The sequence below is a fragment of the Podarcis muralis genome, chromosome 8, assembly GCF_964188315.1.
Source record: "Podarcis muralis chromosome 8, rPodMur119.hap1.1, whole genome shotgun sequence".
NCBI lineage: Eukaryota > Metazoa > Chordata > Lepidosauria > Squamata > Lacertidae > Podarcis > Podarcis muralis.
Window position 1 is genome coordinate 77232883 of NC_135662.1, and position 17929 is coordinate 77250811.

The 17929-nt window shown below is 43.2% G+C and overlaps 1 protein-coding gene across 4 annotated transcripts in view; it reads right to left on the reverse strand.

Annotated features, from left to right (window-relative positions):
• Positions 1–17929, reverse strand: part of TRIO (trio Rho guanine nucleotide exchange factor) — a 270608-nt gene that overhangs the window by 31740 nt on the left and 220939 nt on the right. For 3 of the 4 annotated variants that reach the window (XM_028737945.2, XM_028737948.2, XM_028737949.2), the window contains exons 35-41: positions 16372–16664; positions 14341–14511; positions 7851–7946; positions 6625–6773; positions 5969–6035; positions 3224–3327; positions 1228–1297 (exon numbers count right to left, since the gene is read on the reverse strand). In XM_028737945.2, coding sequence (XP_028593778.2) covers positions 1228–1297; positions 3224–3327; positions 5969–6035; positions 6625–6773; positions 7851–7946; positions 14341–14511; positions 16372–16664 — 950 coding nt within the window. Of the gene's footprint in view, positions 1–1227; positions 1298–3223; positions 3328–5968; positions 6036–6624; positions 6774–7850; positions 7947–8003; positions 9061–14340; positions 14512–16371; positions 16665–17929 lie in introns of those variants that run through there. The other variant, XM_028737950.2, reaches the window with a different exon arrangement.

Consider the following 17929-nt stretch of genomic DNA (forward strand, 5'->3'; position numbering starts at 1 on the left):
AAAGCATACTTGGCACGGACCAGAACAGCACAGATCATTAGAACAAAAGCTACCATATTCTACAGGAATATAATGGTCCATATAAGATATTGCATTTTCCATACTGTCTTACCTACTCTCTTCCTTGCATATGCTCACAAGTGCTTGGATAAATCAAGTGTGCAACAGACTGTAGACTAGGTGTGGGGAACTTCTGGCCTCTTCAGATGTTGCTGAACGACACTTCCCATCAGTCCAAGAAAGCATGGGCAATGCTCAGAGGTGATGGCCATTGCAGTTCAGCAACAGCAGGAGGTTGAGAGGTTCCCCATGACTGCCATACACGATAACAGCCAACAACGATAATTGCACCTTTTACACAATTAGCCTGCTGGTGGTCATATCTATGTTCACCTCAAGTCTACACTTTGTGCCCAGAGACATTTGGCAGAGGATTATGACCCACATTACTGTCAAGGCATATCCTCCCTGCTGCCCCCAAATTAATAAATCCATTTGTTATGCAGGCTTGTGCATGAGAGCAGCTGCTCCAAAACTTTGTGCCCTCAGGGACTGCTTCCCACTGCCAAGGAACTGTCAGAGCCAGTCATGAACCCTCCTTATATTGCAAAGAATTCTGGAGCGTACTCTAAGGTTGTGGGCATTCTAGGGCACACTTTGAGTCAAAGCAAGGTCCAACACTTCTCTCTGGCTGCGTGCTCTGCAGGGCTAAAATGACAGTAATGAACAACTCCATCTTTCAGGAAGTGTGGCTGATCTTCTTGAGGAGACTCCCACCCGCACCATGAGGAAATGTGTCATGGTCCAAATAAAGAAGTGAAGAAATAACCTCTGTTCTTTAAGAGCATATTTCAGATTCGTTGTACATATGGAAAGCCAGAAAAGTCTGGCTAAGTAGAAAAATCAGGAAACTAAGTGAGAGTGTAACAGATTGCACGTTCTGTCACTGCCTACACATTTAAGAGAGAACGGAAGGCGTTAGTGCTGGAATTTGTTCTGTGCATAATTTCTTTATATCTCCCCCAAGTTTACTATTCCTGCCACTCTAACTAAGCATTTTGGAAGGCAAAGAAGCAAAGCAAAGTAAGTTCATGCATTTTTTTAAAAAAGGCACAGAATGGAGAATACATGGGTGAAGATATAAGGGCTGCTTGTATGTTGTCAAATATCCAGATCTATGATCAACGCGGCTTCTATATATGCAATGGAGAAGAGGAGCATACTTACATGTTTAACAAAAAGTGACCCCAATTTTTCTGGATCCTCAAGGCACTTCTCTAATTCTCCTAAAAAGAAACTGAGCAGTACAAAAATATATTTATTATTAGCCTCATTGTGGCAACAGACAACTGATTCAACAGCAGACAACAGTTTGGTTGCATTTCCTCTGTGGGAGGCATCCACTTTCGGAAATAGAAAGGTTTGTGGAAGACGCATCAGTGGATTGGCTGAAGACACTTTTGTCATTTGCCAGCAGCCATATCACATCGCCCCAGTGTTATGTCCAGCCCAGCAACCTCTTAAATGCTGCAAGAAATCCCAGGGTGCCCCTCTCAGCTTGGACACTGCTGAGTAAGTTCCCTTAAAATTATAATTGCCTCAACCAGCCACTTGGTTTGACTGTGTGGCTGGGACAATTCTGAGCCCAGGCGAAGAACATCTGGGGAAAGTGTAGGGTTTCTTCAAAATGAAAGTTAACAAGCAACAGCAAGGAAGCTTTGCCCTAACTTGGGATTCCTCTGAATCAGAGCTCAACTAACACATATGCCATGTCCTCTTCATCACAATGGCAAATAGCTGAGTAGTGAACACGGTGTGTAGAGTTGCATGTCAATGCACTCATGTTACTTCCAAACTTGAGCAAAAGCAAATTGCAAAATTATCTTTATCTAGGGATAAGGGAAATTCTAGTGTAGATGAATCATGTTACATGAACCTGCACTAGCAGTTGAGGAACTGGCTCTAATCCAAGGTCTGTCTATTATGTAGTTGCCACCACTCGTTCGTAGAGATACTAAAGGGATAGAACACACAGAAGGCCATTTGCGGGGCCCTAACAATGTTTGCAATGTAGGCCTTCCATCCACAGATTCTGCAGAGATAAATGAATCCATTCAGAAATGTCTTGCAATAGTCCAAATAGTCCACCAGACAGTTATTCTTGTCTGTAGACTTTCCAAATATAAGACTCCCAGACACTAGGAGCAATTGCTGCTCAGATAGAACAGAACCAAAATCTAAGATCTCATCTTATGGCAGACTGTGCACAATTGTGAAATGAAGGGATCTGAAACTGTCAGTTGAGACCACATTCTCGAGCCACAAAGTTACTTTAAATCAAGGGCATCCCTGTTACTAGAACAACCAGGACTAATAAGACTCCAAAGGCTCCATCCTTAGGTACCAGACACGTCCAAATGTTAAGAATCAAACTGTAATATAGATGTCAGACTTCCATCTGAAACAAGGCAAAGCTAAACCACCTTAGTGCTGGAAATAATTGGCTTACAGTTCCAGCTGTGGCATGGAACTGTAAGCCAAGTGGTAAAAGCTAAAGTAATTTCTTTCTACTGAAATAAACTGGGCACCAGATGCATATCCAGGAATGGCCTTCCAACAGTATCCATTCATTACAAAAAGCACAAGAGAGCAGGGCAACCTTTGCCTGGCACCTAATGGTGGATGCCTGGTTGAAAAAATACATAATTTGTGTGCCTCCAGAGAAAAGACCCCCTTATCCAGTAGCTCCCTGCCTGACACCTGGCAAAGGGTCTCTGAAGGGCTGTCACATGAAAGATGGAGCGAGCTTGTCTTCTCCTGCTCCAGAGGATAAGACCCGAACCAATGGATGCAAGTTACAAGAAATGAAATTCCAACTAAACAGAAGGAAGACGTTTCTTGACAGTACGAGCTGTTTGACAATGGAACCAATTCCCATGAGAGGTGGTGGACTCTCCTTCGCTGGAGATATTTAAGCAGAGGTTAGATGGCCACCTGTCATATAGTTGAGATTCCTGCATTGCAGAGGGTTGGACTAGGCGACCCTCGGGGTCCCTTCCAACTCTATGGTTCTATGCCAATCTTTACAACGTGCTCAACTGAATTTTTCCGGTATAATATTTTTATGCTGCTTGGGGTGGTTTTTGTCCACTTCTTCAGCTGGTTATGCGAGATGAGAACCAGAAAGAAAACCAGTTATGAACAAAAACAAAAACATACATACTCTCTGTGCCAGTCATATATTTGATGAATGTTGCCAAACACAATTTTGTCTTTCCCTTTCATGTCGTCCGGAACACCATCTTCTTTCATGAGTGCCATGTAACCCTGGAGTAAGTTAGTAAGAAAAATGGACATGAGCGCCGCTGTTCACCTTTTTATTACTTTTAACATTGCAGACTGCTGAGTATCATCTTGGGCCCTCTATCATTCTTCCCCCATCCCCCCAAATCCCCCTGCCGGCTGATTTGTTTTTAATAATATCTATCTATCTATCTATCTATCTATCTATCTATCTATCTATCTATCTATCTATCTATCTAGGGGGGTGGCTGAAAGTACATATAGTGGTACCTTGTGTTATGTACCATCTCCCTTATGAATGCTGTGGGTCACACACTCCGCTAACCCGGAAGTAGATGCCCCTTGTTGTGAACATTGCCCCAGGATGCGAGCAGAAGTCGTGCTCCGGTGGCACGGCAGCAGCAGGAGGTGCCGTTAGAGAAAGCGTGCCTCATGTTACGAGCAGTTTCCTGTTACGAACGGACCTCCAGAATGGACTAAGTACGTAACACGAGGTACCACTGTATTCAGGATGAAGTCCTAATGGCATAACTAATATGCATTCGTTGATTCTGAGTATGAACTCTTGTTTAAGAAATGCCTCGCAGGATAGGATCAACAGCCATCAGGGTTGGCCAGTGGTCCACAGACTATCTCTCTTCTGCTCACACCTGCCATAAGCCATGCTCTTATTTAGAACATAAAAAACACAAGAGACCCAATGGGAAGCCAAACATTTTTGCAACAGCGTAGTTGAAAATCCCTTTCCAACATGCTTCCACATTGTGGTCAAGTAAGTACTGAAGCTCGTAACAAATCCCGATTTACTCTTTTTCATATTATCAGTCTGCGTGCTTTATGTATAATGTTACATTGCTCCTTGTCTGGCTTGACACATCAACTCACAGGACCAAGTCTGTGGGAAAAGCAGCTCAGAAAGGCAAAAGGACAATATCTATCTGAATCTTGACAGCAAATTCATGCTGGATCCAGATTTATGGGGACTTATTGTGCCTTACTGGGGGCCAGTTTGTGTGATACGTGTGCAAGTATTATTTTCTTTTTTTATAATAATTTTTTATTAGTTTTTAATTACAGTCCAATTATTATTGGCCTCATTATAACAATACCAATTTATAATGCAATTATTCACACCAATCATTCAAATACCAAATTTTATAATTATAATTTAGTTAAAGTGGCCTCAATGTGCTAGATTTTATTATTCTCTTTATTTCTGCATTCCAAAATCTGTGGAAGTATTATTTTCAGTAAATGGGAGTTAACTGTCAATTTTCACAATCAATTTCATTGTTTATTTGATTTAATTTTAATAACTGTCTGGACTCAGTGTGTACCCGAGAGTAACGGGTTGGTGGCAGCAGGGAAGCGAGCACAGTGGTGGCACAGGGATCAATAGACAGTCAAACGTCCGGGGACCCTGTGTGATTGCCACATACTCCCCACCCTCAAAGCTCAACAACTTCAGGCCATCTCCTCCCACTTTCTTAAATTGGAGTCCCCCAAAATAGGGGGCATCTTAAACACAGGGGTGCGTTATACACGGAAAAATATGGTAGTTGTGAACCAGAATAATACACGCGCAGAACCCACAGCTACCTCCACGAGTGTATTTGCACACGTTCCAGCAACAGCTAACGATTCACTACACATACCACCCAGCTTATACAAACTGTTTTCTGTTTGGTCATGAACCTGTGTATATTATCGCATAGGGGGATTTAATAACCTGAAACAAGCCTATGCAGGAGCAAGGAGATCTGCAAGTGCAAGGAATGCAAGCATACAAATTGTCTACTGTGCCATAAAGGGCGCGAAGAAGCCCTATATGTAGAGCAGCCCTGGTGTGGGCAACAATCTGCTCAATTAGGTTGCACGAATGAACGCAATTTGGAACACAGAAGCTGGGGTACTCAATACAATTTGTAACTCAGCCTAGTGAGCCCTGTGATCCCACACTTTTGATTCTTTCCAGATCATAAATTCAGGACAACAGAAGCAGCAACTCAAAGCAATCTAATTGAATCCATTTTTAAAGTACATCTATTGTACTTGTTTAATTTGCTGCCACGTTCAGAAGTTGTTCCTAAATCTATTAAGAGGCCTGTTTATTAAAAGGTGTTCCAGCTGTCCGTTCTAAAACTGAAATACTGCCAGCCATTCCATTGCCTACATTCCTGCACAAGGACTGAACAGGCCCCTTCGCTGCAAATATATTACCAAGCCGGCCTTAAAGATTCAACAGCTTATTTTACAGAAGAGCCAAGAAACAGCAGGCGGTCCTGATCTCGTGCTGGAATGGAAACTAATTACAGCCAGGATTCAGAATTTACATTTTCAGCTGTCCATACGCAGTTAAGTTGGCAGCTTGTAAAAAGCGCCTTCTCAAAGATACTTTACATATGGAATTATTGCTAGCTCATCAATAACATTGGAAACTATTGTCTAGTAATTACAAATCTTAACCTAGTTCGTAACTAGCTAAAAAGGGACTAATATAACAGGTGACAAAGTAGTCAGGTGACAAAGGAGATTTCTCCAAGCATTGCTTATAGCATCCTCCAAAGGTGTTCGGTGGAGAGGAATGGCGCTTTCCTCTTTACCCTTCTGAAGTTTGTGTTTCTGATTGGACTGTAAGCAGCACACTGATTTTAAAAGGACATACCTCTACTACGTAACCAAGATCTCTCACATAATCTCTCTCCGTCTCCACTAATTCCTGTAGAACATAGCTGCAAAGTTACGAAAAGTGAGAATAGTTAAGGGTGGCATTTTGCGATATGAACAATTTCTATGCATGCAAATAATGTGACAACAGTAGGGAATACTATGGTAAAAGATGGTGTGACTAAGCAACATGAGATTTTTAAAAAAATACATCTATTTCAAGAATAGTTATAAAAGTACTAATGTTTCTCCTACTGAAATTTGAAGTGTGCATGCCAAGTGGATTTAATATAATCAACATTCCACAAAGTGGCATCGTTAAAGGCCTAACTGGTTGTTGCAGCTACCATTTGTGTAAACTGAAGAGCCCCCCAAAGTAAACATTTTATGTTTCTGAGACTCTCTCCTACTAAGTTTTTAAAAGCATTACAAGCACAAAAATGGGGGCTAATGTGCTAGACAGGGGAAATTATTGCAATTCATCTGGCTTTCCGGCAAAATCCTCCAACAGTTGAAATAATCAACGTCTTAACTCGCTGAACAAAAGAGATAAAAACTAATGTCTACAATAACACAGATTTTACAACACAGAAGGCAAAGGAGAGATGCTCTTCTTAAGCATATAAGGGAAAGGGATTGGTGGGCTAGTCTTACTGTCGCCTTTTTAAAGAGCTGGACTTCCGCTCTTCCATCTCATCTATGGGCGAAGAGGAGGAGAGAAGTGAGTTGTCTGAAGGATTGAATGATGGGCTGCTGCTGTCTCCCTGGTCCACCATCAGTGAGCTTGGACGATCCTCCAGAGCCTAGGAGGAAAACGATAAACAAGTGAGATTGGGGCAACACCACCAGCACAATCTATTTCACATACGCATGCTGCACTTTTATCTATTTTAAGAACATGTTGATCATTTATTATTCTAACACCTTTGTCAACTGTGTACTGGTATTCACAACTCTCTCCTTCCCTGGTGCAATCAAACAGGGGCAAGATGTGTTGCCATGCTTGTGGCCATTTGCAGGCACCAAAGGTCCTCCTGCAGCCCTCCTTGTTGCACCCAGCAAGCAGTTTCCTTTCAGGTCCACACCAACCCAGGCTAACTGTGCCTACGTCCAGGGTTCCAGGAAGGGGCCTGATACCAGCAATCAAAGCTGAAGCCTGGATAAATGAAACAAGTTCCTTATCTTGCGAAGTTTACTACCACGATAAGTGGCGATGGCCGCTAGTTTAGGTGATTGTAATCCGGATTGGCTATCAGAGCTAAATGAATCTTTATGTTCAGAAGTAGTGTACCACTGAATACCAGATACTTGGACACAAAACAACAGGGGAGACTTCTGGTTTGATTCCCCAGTATGGCTCTTAGAGCCACATGTTTTGATAGGATTCCACGCTGCTCTAAACAGGGGTAATAATAATAATAATAATAATAATTATTATTTATTTTTTTACCTCGCCCATCTGGCTGGGTTCCCCCAGCCACTCTGGGCGGCTTCCAACAAAATATTTAAAGTACAATAAAACATCAGACATTAAAAACTTCCCTAAACAGGGCTGCCTTCAGATGTCTTCTAAAAGTCAGATAGTTGTTTATTTCCTTGACATCTGATGGGAGGGCATTCCACAGGGCAGGTGCCACTACTGAGAAGGCCCTCTGCCTAGTTCCCTGTAACTTCTCACAGTGAGGGAACCGCCAAAGGCCCTCGGAGCTGGACCTCAGCTGGGGAATCCATAGCCTTCCACATATTGTGGGAATCACGTTCTCACTAGTCCCAGCTAATATGGTTGGGGATGATGAGAGTTGTGGTCCAACAACGTATTGAGGGCCTCTAGGGTTCCCCCAAAAGGAAGGAAAACATGCCATCAAACAAACCAGACTCACCATTTTACTCTTCACAAGCTCCTCTATTGCACTGACAAGTTCGGCTGCGCTGGGAGTCTCTGAGCTGGTAGGACGTACCAATAACCGGGAAGATGTCTGCACAATGGGGTGAAAAGCAGGAGGAAAGGCATCCCCAATATCAATTTGAGGCTATAGAGACTATCAATATTTGTCCCCGAGGCATCTTGCTAATGAACCAAATGCCTCTCTTTCCACTTCTATTAAAAAAAAACCCTCTATTTGACACAAGCACCAAAGGAAGTTTTAAATAAACTCTGGTATTGACAAACATTAATCTGCCTGTGTCCATTTAATGCTTTTATAATACCTGGATAGGATCTCATAATGCTCCGTTTGCAGCTGGATGACTGGGAATATTTTTTTGGATAGCCTTGATCTTTTTCTTTCTGTAGAACCTATCAAAGCTACTACGCAAAGCCAATGCCGGATGCACCGAATTATCTAAGGATCCTTCCCCACCCCTCCCAATTCAACTCACATTATAAAGTCACAGGGGAAAGAACTGCAATGAATGAACGAAACAATAAATCAACCGTAGAGTAGGCTAAGACTACTAAACAAGGAGCCAATTGATGAGTCTAAAAGGGAGCAGGGTCATTTTGCTCACCATTCCTTGTGCCATCCATCTCCCCCAAAGGTAAGTGCAGAGTCTAGAAGATCTCTGTCCTCAAAAGCTACAAGATGCCAATTTATGGCTGCAACTGAGGATAAAAGGTGTTGACAGCAAAAGGATATTGGGAGGGTTGGTGGCCACTGGATTTGGCTTTCAGTAATTAGCAAACATGCAAGCCTGTTTGCAGATTACATGTACCATTAAGTAACTGGAAGCTAAACAAGGCATAATAATATGAACCTCACTTCATATTACAAGGACCAGCAGGGATGTACAGCATGCAAACACAGATTACGTTGTTCTTCACCACTGGACAGACATGTTAAACCAACAGGTACAATGCTTCAGAACACGGAACTCTGTTCAACCTCATCTATGGGAGCAGAAAGATTAGCTCCCATAATTTAAAGAATAGTAATAATAATAATAATATGCAAATTTCATGTGCTGTAGAGTTAGCTTCGATGAGACAGGGGACATTGGGAGCGGGGGAAATGCGAGAACACACAAGAAACTCTAAATGGAGAGGTAGGGAAACTGAGCCAAAGCAGAGACAGAACATAAATCAACATAATGCTAAAGGAAGAGTAAAAAGAAAAGAAAGAAAAGAAAAGAAACAAAGGAAAACAAAAACAAAAAAAAGATTAGTTATACAGTAATATAGCAGCTATCTTAGCAATTCTATCCAAAACAAGAAGAAAACTCAGAAGCTACAATTTAAGCACAACTCGGGATGATGTATGGCAATGACACTGCCAACTGGAAAACTGAAGAATCTTTGCGATCCCAATGGAAGTGGTTGTTATTTAGTGACACACGAATTAAGGTGGCCTGATAGTCCTAGAGGCTGGACAGGGATGTCACCTGAGCAAGTTGAAAGGGAAAGGGAAATAGAGGCAGCCCTTGTTGTTGTTGTCTCCTTCCTTTCTGCTCACTGTAACTGGGTAAACCTTGGATGTGTATCAGAATGGCAATTCTTTCACAATGACTGACTTGAAATACAAATCGGGAGATACCTTCTTTTTTAAAAAAGCAATTAACAGCTTGGTTGTGTAGCACCAAAACGCTGGAGAAGAATTAATTCCCACAGGAATACCATCATAAAACGGGAGGTGCCTACTTACTTGTGAATTGTCTTTTTAATGGCTACATATTACAACAAAACATGCACTTCTTTGGCACATATGCCTTGCAGCCCACTACAGCTTGAGACTGGAGTATGCCCATTCCTGCCCAATGAAATTTGCTATATATCACTATGTTGGTTTTTTTATTTCCTTCTCATCAGCTTGGCTGCCAAGGCACCCTCACATGTTCTAGAGAATTCTGGGAAATGTTCCTGAGTATACAAGGCAAAGGTACACTGGCAAAGCCTGTGGGCCTCACCATAACAGCATGAGAACGGAGATTTGACTTCCTCAGAACATGACCAAAACTGCTATGTAGCTACGCATGCATTACAGGGGAAGATCAGTACTGTACTTGCAAAGAAGCCTTTTTCCAGAGAGCTTGTTCGCCATTACTGATCTTCTGCTTGAGAAATTCCTACATGACGTTTCCAAGGAATCCCAGAATTCCCTGGAACACAGCTTGAAACCATGGCCCTAAGGAGTTCAAACTAAGGGATGGCACAAACATTACAAAAGTAGGAGGAAGAAGCTCAAGCAACTTGAACGCTGTCACATGTTGAAGGTGGAGCTGAGATAATTGTTAATTTTGCCTGTGGCCTGACTGGAATCTGAAGAGGAAAACCTTGATTCTAGGCCTAGTTGTGAGAACTGATCCAGAGATTGTGGGAATTATAAATAATCCTTGTGGTAGAGACATTCTTGGTTGCTTTAGTCCAAACAGCAAGGTTATGTTGAATTCCTAAGCATTGTAAGAAACTAGAAGATAAGAACCTGAGAACTGGACAGGTTACCACAGTTATACTATTATCTCAGACCTTGCAATAAAGCTGCAATAAGGAAATATGTGACTGCCAGACCTGCTTGTTTTTGTTTCACCCTGTCAGGGTGAAAAATATTAAGGAAATAGGGGAAATGCTTTATGGGCAACCTATTGAACACGGAAAGAAAGAGAAAGATTCTCTGTAATCTTATCACCTTTTACTAGTTTTCCCCATATTATTTTTTATTATTTTATTATTTTGTATTATTTTATTATTTTTTACATATGGAACAGAGCAAAATATTTATAATGCAACAGCTTTTTTGTACATAATAAATGAGATTTCAGGTGTAATTACTGAGCCCAAATCTCAATTTGTTAAGTGCAAGAAGTTGCATACGTAATTGGTAGTTTCTGCCCCGCAAAGGGAGAGGAAAACTCAGCCAAACTAGTTGCTTGAATACGTCAACTAGAGCTTGCCACATATGGGGTGTGTGTGTTAAAATCCAATCAGGATGAAATTACACAAATTCCCTTTAAATCACTACAGGGGGAAATGGGGGGCGGGAATGGGATGTGATTCATTTGTGCCTCTGACGATTTAGCTAGGGACATAGCAATTCAAGGTGGGTTTATAGCACAATGAGAGTTCTTGGTTGTGAGGGTAACTAGGGGCAGTGAATAAATTGCACAGAGGCAGGAAGGGGCTGGCCTCTTACCCTAAGCTACTTTTCAATGAACTTTCTGTGTTCCTGGCTCCAGTGAGACGGAGAACAAGCCCAGACAACTGTTTAGCAGGCCTACGAAAGATGGCATTTCAGGTTAAAAGACTGGCGCAAGTGTGTTTAGGAGTGGGGTATCAAGAGTCACAAAACAGTATCAGTGTTGGCGATCGAAGGGTTAATGATAAAACCCACATTAGATTCTGGCCTCAGTTCAGATGGTTGCCTGTGGGAAAATGATTGCTTGTACATGAGAGCATGAGCAAAGTTCTTATTGTTACAGGGTGATTTCATAGCTAGAAGCATCCTTGGAGCATGAACAGCGCGTGAACAGCTCGTGCTGTCCTATATGATTGGCTAACGTGGCATGGCCTGATGCTTGAATAGTCTAGTGCGAAGGTCCTTATCTGCTTGCTAGAACAAATTGCTTGGCTTGTACTTTGTATCTTTCTGATTTCACACAATAAAAGCTGCGCTGCATCAGCCCTAGGGAGCAGCCATATTTCGGAACCTATTAAGGTGTGAGACTGATTTTTCTTTGGATGCCGAGCTGCAACTCGACAGTTGCCCAGAACGTTAGACGAAGGAGGAGCGATTCCCTCAGCCCTCCTCTGTGCAATGATGTCAGCTATGAACTGGGTGCTTCATATCAACACCCAATCACACCAACACCCGCTATGCGAGACTTCTGTTGAGTGGGAACAAACCACACGAACGATTATGAGTCAGCATGAGTGTGGGTGTCAGTTTGGAGCACCCAGTTATATAACTGCGTGTGTAAATATGAGCGTGCACGCAGGTTTGGGCCACTCCTGCACCATAAAAAGGCCTGGGCAAGTGTTTTAACATAATGGAAAAGCCATTTGGCACAATAAACAGTGATTAGAACTCTTAATATTGCCTTATACGTATATCAATCATCTAAGTAGAGTCTACCCAACTAGGAAAGCGGATGAGTTAAAAAAAAAAAGTAAAGGAAGTTTTGAAATGCGTTTCCAAACTCTGTGCTGCTTTTTTTCTGCGATTCTGTGACATGGACAGCCAATCCCAAAGCTTACAAGGTGTCCATCAAGAATCATGCATGTATTTTTCTCACCATATTCTAAGAGAATGTGTGAGCAATGACTGGGCCAAGGTGGAAGCCCTATTTGCCCCATAGCGAAACACAAACATGCAATGATGGTGGGTTTTATATTCTGGCATTTGCACAGAGAAGTCCTGTGAGAAAAAAACCCCTTTAAAAAGTAACCCTCTAGCACTGTCAAGTTTATACGGCACACGGGACTCCAGAATGGAGAAATGTGGAGGAATGGGTGGAAATTAACTTTTAATGGTTTGTCAAATTACTTTCCAGACCTTTAGGACTGTTCAGGTGCTGCTTCACTCTTCACGCTGCTATGTATGGCGAGGCTGAGAGAACGTCTCTGGCTCATGCATATTCTTCCCCAGTCCTCTCACAGCATGCAGAACATGGCTCCAAAAAGACAGAAGCTCCAGTGTTTCTAATACAGTGGTACCTTGGTTTTCGAACGTCTCGGAAGTTGAACGTTTCCGAATGCAGAAAACCCAGAAGTAACTGCTTTGGTTTTCGAACACTTTTTGGAAGTTGAACGTATTGAGTTTTCCGTAGGTAAATGCTTCCAGAAGTAAATTCTTCAGTTTTCGAACATTTCTGAAGTTAAACGGTCTTCCGGAACAGATTACGTTAGAAAACCGAGGTACCACTGTATTCCAGATCTCCTCTAACACTTCCTATTTTAAAACCACTAGACAATACAAATGGTGAGGAGAGCAAGGGTCTAGATGGAAGCACATGAACCTTAAAGGTCTGTTCCAGACTTTCCCATGCACAGAGATGAGAAACAGAAGCAAAATCCTTCCCAAGGGTGACAAAATAATTTTAGGTGCTTTACATTTAGCACGAGAGCTAGCATCTCAGCCAAAAGCAGCATGGCCTCCAATGCTATGGAAGTTCTTAGCAGCTTCTGTGACATGGCATTCCTCAACTCACTGAATGGGGAAAGCTCTGACCCAGGTAGGGCTCCTTCTGTTGGCTGGAGCCCTGCGATAGCATCTGGGTAGGGGCTCAAATGTTTAATGTGCAAAAGAATCAAACTTATTCTAAGGACAGGAAGGATTTGGGGTCTTCCTGTCCATCTCTAGGAACATTTCACTTTGGGTTCTACCATGCTTTTATACACTGTGGGAGTCAATTTTACTGAGCATGCAGGAAATTCCCACTGCTAGTCAGGATGTGGTTACCTTAACAATGATTAAGATCCTCAAGAAAACCTCAAGGGTGTGGAAGGGGGGGTAGGAAACCCCCAAATGCTGAAAACATCTGCTTTGCCCAGAATGGTGGCTTGTTGCCAAGAAAGCGTAGCCGTGATCTCACATAAAAAAATACCCTGCCCCTCAAAAAAGGAAGAGGAAAATATTAAAAAGCAAAGTCACTGGCATTCCAAAAGTGCATTTGGAAAATAAGTTTTTGGTGCAGAGCTAAGTCCGTGAGAAAACTATACACACAACAACAAAATCTTCGAAAAGTTAGGTGTGAATCATGACATAAATTTTTGTTTATGTCAGAAGGCATAAATTATGCTGAGTGGGTGTGTTTTTTAAAAATTCAAACGGTAAGCCTGAAAGCAGCAGAACGTCGAGTGAAATGCAACATGTGAAGAATCAGGTCGCTTAGCAAAACTTTGCGCTGACAAAGCCTTCCAATTTGAGATGAACGAAGGACAAAGGCAGACAAACATCCAAAAAGATGGAAGGAACTTCCGCATGCCACAGTGATGGAGGGGCGAGATGCAGGAATGAGAACAGCTAGGCATGATGATGTTCTTAAGGTCTAGGGAGGCACACCCAACCAACTCTTTCCCCAGACCTTCAGAAGATCAATGACAATGTTCCTCTTCAGGGAGGCCTTTGAGAAACGGGACTGAGATTGCTCTAGTCTGTGCTGTGGGTCTGGCTTGCTGTTTTATTGTTTTTAACTGTGTAGACTTCAAACTTTTGTGGCGCAGGGATTTTATTACCACTACCACAACCACCACACAGGGTTCTGGATATGAAGAACCACCTACTACTCTCTTCCTGGTCTATTCACAGGGAGCCCACATTGCTCTGCAAAATGTTCGGGTTTGACATGACACACTGCACGTCGATCAGCTTTGATTACCAAACACAAATCATTTCAGTCAAACCATTCTGCCACGGGATCTCCCTCCTTTCATTTATTTACCTTGTCATCCTGCGAATCTGGCTGGAGTAGACTGTGTTGCTGGATTGCCATTGGAGGGGGAAGTGGAACAGCATCAGCCCCTTCTTCACCTTCCTCCTCTCCACAACTCTGCATGCCTGACGAGGATGATTTGGAGAGGGTGCCACTGCTCAAACCCTCATTACGCCCTCTCTACAAATGCAACGTTAACAGTACTTAAGCATTTATATAGTGTTTCAGAATATGGAAAATACTTCATAGAGCCTCATCTTCTTACAGCAGTCTTATAATGTTGGAAGGCCAGCATTTCTGGTACATAGCCCAGTCTCTTACACACTGTGAAAAACTGGTCTCATCTCCCTTTCTAATATGCCATGAAAATGATCAAACCTGAGAGCACTCTATAGACCCCATCACTATTCATATATCCTTTGGGAGAGTTCAGCTCATTTTAACCTTCTGGTGGAAGAAGACAAGCCTCCCCAAAATCTGCTTTTAAGAAACATGTCAATTGACAGTAAAACCTGCAAAGGCAGCAGTACTGATAACAAATGAGAATTTTAACTGGAAGCCCATCATACAAAATAGAATGGAAGTTCACTCTGTTACTGAATTTGGATTATGAAGAGGGGTTTGATGTCCTTAAAAGAAATCAAGTGGGCTTGACTATGTCCTAGCTCAGACAAGCAAATGACCCACAGTTTATGTGCTATGGAAGAAGCCATGCCGAATCTTGGGCTCACACCCTCCTTCCCCTCCCTGGAGAATTTAAGCTTCCACTTTAAAACAAACCCACTGCATTTTCAAATCTTGGTTATTTCATACTAGAGCAAACACCTGTTCCCTAGAATTCTTGACCTCACAGCCTGGTTTATAGGAAGCCATTAAAACAGGTACCCGATTTGGAATTGTGGGACACTGTGTTTTAAGAAACAGATAACTTTGCTCAAGCTGGGAGCATGAGGGAATTGGGGCAAGGAGGGCGTTTGAGCACAAACCTTGACCCCAGGTTCACAGGTCTTGGGTCATTAAACTGGGATCAGTATGTCTGAATTGGGCCAGAATGGTCACGTTTGCGTACTGAAAGTACACTACAGACACATGCAAGTATGTCTTTCCAATATAGCAAAATTGGGCTCGTGCTTCCATGTTAAAACTACTAAGAGGGAAGGGGCTAAAACACCAATCAGAGATCATATCTTGCTGGTACTTAAACTGTTAGCTAATGTTGATTAACAGTTATTTTTTTACAACTGTCTGATTTAACTCTGCAGGATCAGAGTGCAATGTATCACATAGTATAGATCAGGGCAGCAATCACAAAGCATAGATGTTTCTGAATAGTCAAGATGTCCCGTGAGATTCCCTCTCTTTGCAGTGAAACATAGTGAAGAGAAATGAGGCAACACATTTTGAGGAATGAAAACAGCCAGATGCGGCTGTTTATGGAAGAGCGCCATGGGAGACTTAGAAAACAAACTGTTTGTTAAGGATTCTGGCAGCAATGGAAGACAAGGAAGTATCTCTATGGTCATAAAAAAAACACCCAGACCCAGGCAGTGGTGCTTCTCACTGTGTGGCCAGTGTGTCCAAGAACAAAACAAAAAGTACCAGGATGCTGTAAAGGTAAAGGGACCCCTGACTATTAGGTCCAGTCGTGATTGACTCTGGGGTTGCGGCGTTCATCTCACTTTATTGGCCAAGGGAGCCGGCGTACAGCTTCCAGGTCATGTGACCAGCATGACTAAGCCGCGAACCAGAGCAGCGCATGGAAACGCCGTTTACCTTCCTGCCGGAGTGGTACCTATTTATCTACTTGCACTTTGATGTGCTTTCGAACTGCTAAGTTGGCAGGAGCAGGAACCGAACAACGGGAGCTCACCCCGTCCCGGGGATTCGAACTGCCGACCTTCTGATCGGCAAGCCTTAGGCTCTGTGGTTTAACCCACAGTGCCACCCCAAAAATAATAATACCTGAATCCTGAATCGACACTCCTATTTCAACTGAGTGTGCCTATATAATATTCAAAGAAAAACTTGGAAAACACACACCTCTTCAATAGTTTCATCTTGTGGTGTAGCAGCACTGTCATCGGAGTCCTTCTGAGAGCCAGTATCAGCGCTTTTGCGCACTTCGCCTCTCTTCTTGTGCTTGTGGGCCAGTTTCTTGACATGCCCGTCTGCCTTTCCACTGCTAAGTCGCCTCACTGGGCTGGTGAGCCATTTCCTCAGGGTGTTACCCGGGCGCTTTGGACCTGGGGAACTCTGTGCCCCAATCATATGGGGCTGGAGCGACGTCACCGACGCAGGAGGGCTGGCATCATTGCTGGAAACGGAAAGAGAATCTAAAAAAGAGAAGGGAATGGAATGATCAATGGAAGATCTATCAGCAACCACGCCCGTTGGGTAGACTTGACTTCATGTGAGGAACGGCAAGAGCCACGGGTAACAACTGCAACGCCGAAGCCCCTTTCTGTAATGTATCCAAATGCAAGGAAACTGGCATGAACTCAACCTTGGTCACTGCGCAACACCATATTGTGACTTGCCGTTGTATGTATGGATCAGACACAAGACTCAGTTATACGCACTATGATATGTCAGCTGTTGTACGGAGGGTTCCCTGCTGCAACCATGTGAGCCAGCTGGATTGCAGGAGGGTTTCCACGCCAGAACTGCTGGCTCCCAGGTAGATATAATGTCAGTGTGGGGACTCTGTAAAACATCGACCTAGCCTGAGGTAATAATATTGTGGCGTGAACTCCACCCAAGCACAACCAGCAACCGTGCTGTAACAGCACATGCATATAAACTGGCATTACTAGTAGTTGATATTGATTAGCCAAGTCTCTCTCCCCTCCGCCCCGCAAAAAATACAAGCTATATTTCTCCTTCTCCTTTTGCAAAGCACTATGCTTTTTAGATTCCTGCTAAAACCCTTCTTTGTTTGGTTCAACAAGGCTACCCAGACACATAATTTAGTTTATGTATGCTTTGCCTTAGTATTTGACAATCGTGCCTGATTTTCAATGAATAGGTAAAGGTAAAGGTACCCCTGACCAACAGGTCTAGTCGTGACCGACTCTGGGCTTGCGCGCTCATCTCGCTCAAGAGGCTTGTCCGAAGACAGCTTCCGGGTCACGTGGCCAGCGTGACGAAGCTGCTCTGGCGAGCCAGCACCAGCGCAGCACACGGAAACGCCGTTTACTTTCCTGCTGGAGAGCGGTCCCTATTTATCTACTCGCACTTTGAGGTGCTTTCAAACTGCTAGGTGGGCAGGAGCTGTGACCGAACAACGGGAGCTCACCCCGTCGCGGGGATTCGAACCGCCGACCTTTCAATCAGCAAGTCCTAGACTCTGTGGTTTAACCCACAGCGCCACCCGCGGTCCCAATGAATATTGGTATGTAAACTTAAGTGTACAGTGGTACCTCAGGTTACAAACACCTCGGGTTACAAACACTTTGGGTTAGACTCTGCCAACCCGGAAATAGTACCTCGGGTTAAGAACTTTACCTCAGGATGAGAACAGAAATCGCAAGGCGGCGGCGGGAGGCCCCATTATCTAAAGTGGTGCTTCAGGTTAAGAACGGTTTCAGGTTAAGAATGG